This window comes from Suncus etruscus, chromosome 2 (genome assembly GCF_024139225.1).
Source record: "Suncus etruscus isolate mSunEtr1 chromosome 2, mSunEtr1.pri.cur, whole genome shotgun sequence".
Classification (NCBI taxonomy): Eukaryota; Metazoa; Chordata; class Mammalia; order Eulipotyphla; family Soricidae; genus Suncus; species Suncus etruscus.
Window position 1 is genome coordinate 2813421 of NC_064849.1, and position 10570 is coordinate 2823990.

Below are 10570 nucleotides of genomic sequence, written 5' to 3' on the forward strand. Positions count from 1 at the left end.
ATATGGACCGTCGAGTCATGCCTGTTTGTGGTTTAGCTTTGTATTTAAGAAAACACAACAAAGAAAACTTGAAAAATTATTTGTCATCATAAAAATGAAACAAATTAAAATATTTATTGCCAGGCAAAGCTGCTGAGTCTCTGTTCTTGGTTTCCTTTGGGTTTTTGTTTTGTTTTCGGGCCATACCTGACGGTGCTCAGGGTTTCCTCCAGGCTCTGCGCTCAGAAATGGCTCCAGGCAGGCACGGGGGACCTTTTGGGATGCCCGGATTTGGGACTCTGCCCCATTGCCCCGGGCCCCACTCTTCTCTGTGTTTCTAAGCAGAGGGAGTTAAATGGCAGCGCCTGTCAGACTGTCAACCAGGTGTGCCTGTAATCCGGATGTGCCATCTTTATTCAGAGTCAACAGGAGTTTAAAGTCATTTTACTTTAATACAAAACCAAGTTCAGGAAGTCACGTCTTGAAACCGAACTAATCTTCCTGAAGCATGGAAGTGCTTTGCCTGCCCTGCCTGGCCCCGCTGTCCTGAATCCTCTCCTGGTGCTGATTTGAGCCCAGGGCCTTCTCCCCCGGGCAGAACATCAGGTGCCTCAAGGAGGTTCCTTTTGCTTCAGGAGACTTGAGATACTCCCCAGTCCAGCCTGGCCAAGCTCTGAGGCTGCCCAGCTCTGCAGCTCCACAGCTACTGATCCACCCCTGCCGCTTGAGGACAGGACAGCTAGGCGCAGCACAGTGTGTCTGAGGCACTGACAGAAAGTTGCAGAAGCCGACAGCTTATCTTCTTGAGTTTGAGGAGTAGCTGCTGTCATGGCCATGGCTTTAGGTCTATGTTTGCTTCCCGGACCGGAAAAAGAACCTGTTGAGATGTGAGGGGGTCAGAAGGGAAAGCCCAGGCCAATGTGAGCAGCCTGTATGTTAGGGGCTCCCTACTGGCCGCTGGCACTGTTTGTTTTAGGGCCACACCTAGTCATGCTCAGGGCTTACTCCTGGTTCTGTGCTCAAAGCTAGGCATGCTGGGAACCAAAAAAGTGCCCAGGATTGAACACAGGTGCGTGCAAGGCAAGTGCCTACCCTTTTGTTAGTGGAATCAGATTTTGTTTTGTTTTGGGGAAGCGGAGCAAGAATCACACCTGTAGCACTTACCCCACAGAGGTTAGGTATTACTCCAAGCTCTCTGCTCAGGAATCACTCCTGGCAGTGCTCTGGGGACCATTGGGGATGCTGGAGATCAAACCTGGCTCAGCCACATGCAAGGCCTTCGCCCCACCTATTGTGCTCTCACTCCGGCCCTGAGAACCAGAATTTTAAACAAGTCTTCCCCGCAAAGTTTTGATTTGAGTTTCAATACCCAAAGAAATAGAAGAATCGGGCCGGAGAGAGAGAGCATGGAGGTAAGGTGTGCGTTGCATGGGGAAGGACGATGGTTCGAATCCCAGCATCCAATATGGGCTTCCCCCCCCCCCAGCCTGCCAGGAGCGATTTCTGAGCGTAGAGCCAGGAGGAACCCCTGAGCGCCGCCAGGTGTGACCCAAACAAACAAGAACAAAAAAAACAACAGAAATTGAATCAACAGGGTGCATAAATATGAGGAAAATACTTAAGGGAAATGGCACGGCACGTCCCAACATTGGGGGAGGCAGGATTCCCAAAAGTGGAGGTAAAAGTGGTGTGTGTAGGGGTACGCTGTATGTGGGTGCATGTGGGGGACGTGTGTATGGATACATATGTGTTGACGCGTACATGCGTGGATGTGGTGCATTGTGGGTATTCATGTATGTGTGGGGGTGCATATTTGTGTGTGTATCTGAAGGGGTGGGTCTGAGCAGGTACAGATTCGTGTCCCGGCCTTTTTCTGGGGCGGGCAGGCGGGGCTTACAGCTTCCTGATGACGGTTTCCGGCTTCCTCCCACTGGCACTGCCAGGCTGGGCAACGACACCGTCTTTTTCTTTTCTTCCTCCTGCACCTTCTCGCGCTGAAATCAGGCCACTGGGGAAATCAACAGAGCTTCTGTCAGAGCTGGGGGGGGGTCTCGGGGGCCAGTGGCCAGGATGGCATCAAAGGAGGGTGTCGTCAGAACTTCCGGCTCTGCCCCTGAGGGCGGCACTGCCTCCCTTCCCCAGGCCCAGGTATCCTGTCTTTCCCACGCCTGATCCCACTGGCAAGTGCTTCCGGCTTCTTCCCCTCCTCCCAGGAACGTGAAGCATGAAATGCTCTGACGTGGGTCGGAGAGAACTCAGCATGCAGTTCAATCCTCAGCACCACATGGGCCCCTCGGGGCTGGAGCGAAAGTACCGTGGGGTGCTTTGCACACGGCTGACATGGGTTCGATCCCACATCCCATAGGGTCCCCTGAGCCTACTGGAAGTAATTTCTGAGTAGAGCCAGGAATAACTCCTAAGTGGTCCCAGGTGTACCCCAATACAAAACAAACAAAAAAGAAACAAAACACAAGGTCCCCTGCACTGCAAGGAGCAATGCCCGCATTCTGCTAGGTGTGACCCCCCAAAAAACAAGCAAAAAAAAAAAGCACAATGGGTTGGGAGGGATAGTAAAGGTGTGCAGAGCAGGGAGTAACTCCTAAGTGTTGCCAAGTGTGACCCCGGAATTAAAAATTAAAACAAAATAATACAGAATAGCAGTGAAGACATTTATTCATTAAAAATATGTGCCAGGGGGTCGGAGCAGCACAGTGATAGGGGCGTTTGCCTTGCAGGCGGCTGACCTAGGGCAGACCATGGTTCTGTCCCCCAAGCCAGGAGTGATTTCTGAGCATCACTGGGTGTGGCCCAAAAAGCACTCACACACACACACACAAAAAGTAAATGCCAAGGGCTGAATAGATAGCACAGCAGTTGAGCGTTTTCCTTGCATACAGCTGATTCGAACAGAAAGTGGTTCAAATCCCAGCATCCCATATGGTCCCCCCTGCCTGCCAGGAGTGACTTCTGAGCACAGAGCCAGGAGTAACTCCTGAGCGCCATCGGGTGTGACTCAAAAACAAAAATAATGAAAAACAAAAAAAAAAAAAAACCAAAAAAGTATATGCCAGGTGATAGCACAGCAGCAGGGTGTTTGACTTGCAGAGGGTGGCGGGGGGAAGTAACCGGAACAGACCTGGGTTCAATTCCCAGCATCCCATATGGTCCCTCGGGCTTGCCAGGAGAGATTTTTGAGCACAGAGCCAGAAGGAATCCGAGTGCCACTGGGTGTGGCCCAAAAACAAAAATGTATATGCCAGGCCCTACACACGGCCAACCCCGGTCTGAACACCAGCACCATTCATTGGATGACTATTTATTTTGGGGCTTTGGGATCATACCTAGTGTTGCTCAGGGCTTACTCCTGGCTCTGCACCCAGGAATCACTCCTGGTGGTGTTTGGTGTTCCCAATTGAACCTGGTTTGGCGACCTGCAAGGGGCCCTACCTGCTGTGCTCTCTGGCTTGTTTTCTATCTTTTTGGTCATTTGTTTTTATTCTACTTTATGGGGCCACAGCTGGTAATGCTCAGGTCTGCTTCCTGTTTCTGTGCTCACAGGGCCATCCATATGTGGTGCTGGGGATTGAACCCAGGTCATCTGCTTTTAAGGTAACTGTCCTATCCTTGCACCACTGTTCTGGTCCCTGTTTTCTTTTTTTTTGGGGGGGGGGGGGTTTGGGTCACACCTGGCAGCGCTCAGGGGTTACTCCTGGCTCTACGCTCAGGAATTGCTACTGGCAGGGTCGGGGGACCATATGGGATGCCAGGATTTGAACCACCGTCCTTCTGCGTGCAAGGCAAATGCCTTACCTCCATGATATCTCTCCGGCCACAGTCCCAGTTTTCTTTTCCTTCACTCCCTCTCTCCCTCCCTCCCTCCCTTTCTTCCCCTCACCTCCCTCCGGTGTCAGAATTTACTCCTAGCTCTGCGCTCAGAAATCACTCCTGGCAGACTCGGGACCCTATAGGATGCAGGGATCAAGGCCTTGTGAGTGCTCCAGCCCTTAGCTGCACCCCAGGTCTGGGCACATCTGAGGGAGCATGTCCCACGTCCATGCATGTTCACTCGAGAGCCTCTTCCCCACCTAGCTGGCATACAATCGTGCCTGGCACTGCCACACTGTGGTCAAATGCGTGGCCCAGAACAGGCCTCCTGGAAGCTGGCTCAAAGGGGGTCCACTGGGCACCTCACCTTCTATAGCACTGCAGCTCTTCCTGGGCAAGCAGCAGCTGCGACTTGAGCTTGTTACGCTCCTGCAGCACCTCCCGAAGCTCCTGCAGGGTGAAGCGCGGCCGGTTGGGGTCGGCCAGGTCCACCACCATCTTGTCTGGTCCCAGGCCGTCCTAGAAGAGAGCATGCTTTTGTTTTATGTTTTTTGTTTTTCCGGTTTTTGGTCACACTCGGCAGCACTCAGGGGTTACTCTTGGCTCGGCCCAGAAGTCGCTCTTGGCATGCTCGGAGAACCATATGGGATGCTGGGAATCGAACCACCGTCCATCCTGGGTTGGCCATATGCAAGGCAAATGCCCTACCACTATGCTATCTCTCTAGCTCGAGCAAAGCTGTTAATCTGGGCTCCTTTCCAGGCAGGGATGCCCATCCATCCCGTCTGGGAGGGAAGATGCCCACAGATACTGGGTAGGAAAGAGATAGAAGCGGGAGGGCACTGAGGCCCCAAGCACTGGCAGCTGGGACAGTCTGTGTGTCTGTCCTCAGACGCTGGGATCAGATGGGGTGTGTCTCCGGCCCCACTCACATCCATGAAGAGTCCAAATGCCTGATGGTATTGCAGGATGCGCCCACAGCAAGGAAAGGGAATTCCAGAATTTGGAATGTGGGAGCCACAGTAGGCAGGGCTAGGAACTACTCCCAGACCAGTGCTCTGGCCAGGAAAATCAAACAAACAAACAAGGGGCCAGAGAGAGAGCACAGTAGTAGGGTGTTTGCCTTGCATGCAGCCGACCTGAGACAGACCCTGTTCAATCCCTGGCATCCAATGTGGTCCCTGGAACCTGCCAGGAGTGATTTCTGAGCACAAAGCCTAAAGTAACCCCTGAGTGCTGCCGGGTGTGGCCCAAAAACCAAAAGGGAAAAAAAGTAAATTCTAATATCATCTACTGTATTAAATAGTATATTGGGTAAGGTGCTTTTCTTGCACACAGCCCACCCAAGTTCAGTCTCCAGCACCCCATATGGTCCCCCGAGCACTGCCAGGAGTGATTCCTGAGCTCAGAGCTAGGAGTAACCCCTAAGTACTACCGGATGTACCCAACAGAAAAAAAGACCATTCTTTTGCAACTTTTTTTGGGGGGTGGAGGGAACATATCAGCTGGCTGTGTAATGGTATTACTCCTGGCTCTAAGCTCAGGAATCAGTCCTGGGGACTGGAGGACCAGATGGGGTGCTGGCCACACCCAGGTGCAAGGCAAGTCCCCTCCCCACTGGACTTATCTGTTGCCTTGGCCTCACAGATAAGAAATTTTCACATCTGCCATGAGTCAAATCTAGCATTCGAAACCAGGGGCTGGAGCACTAGCACAGGGGTAGGGTGTTTGCCTTGCACGCGGCTGACCCAGGACAGACCTAGGTTCAATCCCCAGTGTCCCATATGGTCCCCCGAGCCTGCCAAGAGCGATTTCTGAGTGCAGAACCAGGAGGAACCCCTGAGCGTCACTGGGTATGGCCCAAAAAGAAAAAAAAGGAAAAAAAAAAAAAAAAACGAAAAGGAAAGAGGGACCTGGAGAGGCAGAGAGGAGGAGAAGGGAGAGGAGAGACGTGGAGGGGAGAGGGGGCTAGACAAAGGTGGAAAAAAGGAGCGGCAGAGTGGATAGCATACTTTCCTTGCACGTGAGGACCTGGGTTCCATCCTGGTCACCCAAGAAAAGAAAAAGGCAGGTGCTGTGGGCTTGTGGGCTGGCGAGTGGGTTATTTCTCAGCTTGGGGCCTCTCACGACCTATTTCCTTCCTGTGCTTCTGGCCTACTGGTTGGTCCCCTAATCTCACACTGCAGTCCTGGGGGCCCCCAGCTGAGAACTAGCACTAATGATGGCTGCCTTTTCCTTACCACACTGAGCCATCTGGAGAAGGTTCGAGTCATGGGGGGCGGGGGCTATCTCTGTGCTAAACTGGGAAAACCCACATTATTCTGGAGCCACAGGGCAGGGACTTTCTCCACATCCTGGGGTGGGGGGGTTTGTCAAGGGCATCAGGAAGTTAGGCATCTTGGGCAAGTCTGGGCTCCAAGCACTGTGTCCTGAGAGTCAAACCAAGAGAGGAAGACCCAGGGAGGCCGGGCCTGCTGCCTTAGGCAGGGTCAGAGCCGGGAGGGCCTCACTCCCATCCAGAGAGAGCCTGGAGCTGACCTGCTCGCAGTTGCTCCTTTCTTAAGGCCCCAGCACTCCCTTTCCTCCAATTGGGGTCAGTCCCAGTGGGAGTTCAGGGTCCACTGATAAGCCCCCACTTGTTTTTTTGTTTTGTTTTGGTTTGGTTTTTTGGTTTTTAGGTCACACCTGGAGCCGCTCAGGGGGTACTCCTGGCTCTGTGCTCAGAAATCGCTCCTGGAAGGCTCAGAAGACCATATCAGATGCCAGAATTCGAACCACTGACCTGCATGCAAGGCAAACGCCTTACCTCCATGCTATCTCTCCGGCCCCCAAAAAAAACCCTTAAAAAAAAATTAGGTCTTAAGCAATAGCACATAGCACATCGAGGAGGGTGTCTGCCTTGCATGCAGCTGACCCAGGTTCGATCCCTGGCATCCCATTTGCCCCCCCCCAGCCTGCCAGGAGCAATTTCTGAGCACAGAGCCAGGAGTAACCCTGAGCGCTGCCTGGTGTGGCAAAAACAAAACAAAACGAAACAAAACCAAAAACCTAGGTCTGGAAAGGAATTAGACTAGAGAGTAGCAATCATAATGTAAAATCTCACAAAATTACAATTGTTTAGAAAATAAATCTATTTCAGGGCAGAAGTTATAGCGCAGTAGGCAGATCCTTTAGGCTTGATCCCTGTATCATATTCTTTTTTATTTGGTTTTTCGGGCCACACCCGTTTGTGCTCAGGGGTTACTCCTGGCTAAGTGCTCAGAAATCGCCCCTGGCTTGGGGGGACCATATGGGACGCAGGGGGATCGAACCTCGGTCCTTCCTTGGCTAGCGCTTGCAAGGCAGACACCTTACCTCTAGCGCCACCTCACCGGTCCCCCTGTATCATATTCTTAAGGTCCCCCATCTATCGCTAGTAGTCATTACTGAGCACAGAGCCTGGAGTAACTCCTGAACACCGCCGCATGTGACCCAAAAACAAACAAACAAACAAAAAAATCCCCGTGGAGGGGCTGGAGTGCACTGGGTAGGACATTTGTCTTGCACACAGCCAACTGGGGTTTGATCCCTGGCATCTCATTTGAGCACAGAGCCAGGAGTAACCCTGAGCACCACCGGGTGTGGCCCAAACAAACAAACAAAAATTCCCATGGTGCCCCCTCTGCCTTCTCTCCAGCCGGCCACAGAGCATTCTTCTACCAGCAAAGGTCATTCTGCTTGCTCCTGAATTTCACCGAAACAGGAAGCAGATTCCTTTCCATGCCCGGCTTCTCCCTCTCCCTGTCCTCTTCCTCTGTGACCATCCATGCTGACCTCCTGTTCCTTTACACTTCTAATGGATCTGCCCAGACCTCAGCATCTCCATTGTTTCTGGCCGGGCATAGCTATGAGTAAAACAACTTTGGAACACTCAGGTATCTGTCCTTATGTGGCCCTCCCATTGCTTTCCCTTGGGTTAACGTCATTTTTTCATGATTTCTCAAAGATTCCCCCCAGAGAGTAATAATTAGACAGAGATCAGACCAGGTAGGAAATATAGATTGTCAGGGGCCACTGGATAGAAAAATGTAGGGCTACCTCCACCACCCTGTGCCTGTGTTTGTTGGGGGAGTGCTGTCCTGGAGACCAGAGGGTCTGGCAATCCCGGGCCAGAGGCTGAGAATGTGAGCAAAGCCCAGGATGCCCAAGAAGGAGCAGCGGGTGTGGATAGGGCTGGGTTTGACAGAGCAGTAGGTGTGTGTTGGGACAGGGCTGAGAGTCCTGGGCACCTACTTTCAAGGATGGCCAAGACAGAGCAGCAGGTGTGCGTGTGGACTGGGCTAGACGGTCCCTGGTGTGTACCCCTGAGGATGCTCAAGACGGAGCAGTAGGTACTTGTAGGGCTGGGCCAAAGGGTCCCGGGCACAAAGTCCCTGGGGATGCCCAAGATGAAGCAGTGGGTGTGTGTTGCTGGGCCAGAAGGTCCCAGGCACCTATCCCAGTGGATGCCCAAGATGAAGCATTGGGTACATGTTGGGATGGGCCGGAGGATCCTGAGCACCTATTCCTGGGGATGCCCAAGACGGAGCAGATGGTGCTTGTCGGGCTGGACCAGAGGGTCTTGGGCACCTACCCCAGGGGATGCTCAAGAGGCAGCAGTGGATGAACGTCAGGTTAGGTCAGAGAGTCCCAGGTACCTAGCCCTGGGGATTCCCCAGACGGAGCACTGGGCAGGGTCACAGGGTCCCTGGCACGTACCCCTGGGGATGCCCAAGAGGCAGCAACAGGTGTGTGTCAGGTTGGGTCAGGGGGACCCGGGTGCGCTTTGGGCTAGGCCAGAGGGTCCCGGGCACGTACTCTTGGGGATGCCCCTGATGGAGCATTAAGTGTGCGTCCAGGATGGGTCAGGAGTCCCAGGAACCTAGCCCTGGGGAGGCCCAGCAGTGTGTGTGTGTCGGGCTGGGACAGAGGGTCCTGGACACCTACCCCCAGGGACGCCCAAGACAGAGCAGATGGTGCTTGTTGGGCTGGACCAGCGGGTCTCGGGCACCTAGCCCTGGGGAACCCCAGCAGCAGGTACGCTTTGGGATAGGCCAGAGGATCCTGAGCACGTACCCTTGGGGATGCCCCCGATGGAGCATTGAGTGCTTGTCCGGACTGGGTCAGGGGGTCCCAGGAACCTAGCCCTGGGAATGCCCAGCAGTGCATGTGTGTTGGGCGGGCCAGAGGGTCCCGGACACTTATCCCCAGGGGATGCCCAAGAGGCAGCAGCGGGTGTGCATTGGGCGGGACCAGAGGGTCTTGGGCACCTACCGCAGGGGATGCCCAGGAGGCAGCAGCAGGTGCGCGTTGGGTTGGGTCAAGGGGTCCCGGGCACCTAGCCCTGGGGATGCCCAGCAGCGGGGTGCTTTAGGCTAGGCCAGAGGGTTTCAGGAATGTACCTCTGGGGATACCCTAGACGGAGCCTTGGGTGTGCATCCGGGCTGGTCAGAGGGTCCCTGACACATACCCCTGGGGATGCCCAAGAGGAAGCAGATGGTGCTTGTCGGGCCGTGCCAAAGGGTCTTGGGCATGACCAGAGGGTCTTGGGCATTTACCCCAGGGGGTGCAGAAGAGGCAGCAGCGGGTGCGTGTCGGGTTGGGTCAGGGGGTCCCGGGCACCTAGCCCTGGGGATGCCCAGCAGCGGTTGCGCCTTGGGTAGGCCAGAGGGTCCTGGGCAAATACCCTCGGGGATGCCCCAGACGGAGCCTTGGGTGTGCGTCGGGGCTGGTCAGAGGGTCCCTGACACATACCCCTAGGGATGCCCAAGATAGAGTAGACGGTGCTTGTCGGGCGTCTTGGGCATGACCTGCGGGTCTTGGGCATTTACCCCAGGGGGTGCAGAAGAGGCAGCAGCGGGTGCGTGTCGGGTTGGGTCAGGGGGTCCCGGGCACCTAGCCCTGGGGATGCCCAGCAGCGGGTGCGCTTCGGGTAGGCCAGAGGGTCCCCGGCAGGCACCCCCGGGGACGCCAAGGGCTCCGTCCCGGGCACCCACCTGTGCGCCGGCGGCGCGCCGCAGCCCCTCGAGCTCGTGGCGCAGGCTGTCCCGCTCGAGCCGCAGCTCCTCGGCCGCCACTCCCGCCTCGCTCACCAGCGTCTCCAGCAGCTCCAGGACGCGCACGATGGTGAACTGCAGCCGCGCCACGCGCGGGTCCTGGCCGCCGCCCAGCGCCGCCAGCTCGCGGCCCACCGCGGACGAGATGTCGTACACGTCCTCGGGGGTCAGCTGCAGGGGGCTCTTGGCCAGCGCGTCCTCGGGCCCCGGGGCCTCCCCGGAGAGCTCCTGCCCCGTCTCCGCCGCCTCCTCCAGGCGCGCCCGGGGCTGCTCCATGGCCAACTTCCTCCGGGCGCAAAACTTGGGCACTCGCGGGCGCCCCGGCCCCGGCCCCGTCCCTGCCCACCGGGCCCGGGCCGCGCGAGGCCCACGGAGGGGACGGGACGGACGGACCCGCTGCCCGCCCGGCTGCCCCGGGAACTGCGGCCGGCTCCGCCCCGGGGCCCCGGCAGGGTTTCCGCGGAGACGGGGGCGGAGGAAAGCACCGCCGACGCGCAACTTTTTCCCTTTGTAGCCTCGAGGCCCACAGCCCAGTGGGGTGTGTGTCTGTCTGCTCTGTGTGTGGCTCTGTGTGTCTTTGTGTTGTCTGTGTCTGTCTGTCTGTGTGTGTGTGTGTGTGTGTGTGTGTGTGTCTCTGTGTGTCTCTGTGTCTGTGTCTGTGTGTCCTTGTGAGTCTCTGTGTGTCTGTCTGC

General features: G+C 55.7%; 1 protein-coding gene across 1 annotated transcript; it reads right to left on the reverse strand.

Annotated features, from left to right (window-relative positions):
* Window positions 1–306: 306 nt before the first annotated feature.
* RILPL2 (Rab interacting lysosomal protein like 2) lies at window positions 307–10178 on the reverse strand. The gene is made up of 4 exons (XM_049769264.1): window positions 9819–10178; window positions 4172–4323; window positions 1877–1987; window positions 307–856 (listed from the first exon to the last, which is right to left on the reverse strand). The coding sequence occupies exons 1-4, from the start codon at window positions 10152–10154 to the stop codon at window positions 826–828; spliced, it is 630 nt and encodes a 209-aa protein (XP_049625221.1). The 5' UTR covers window positions 10155–10178; the 3' UTR covers window positions 307–825.
* Between the last annotated feature and the right edge of the window lie 392 nt (window positions 10179–10570).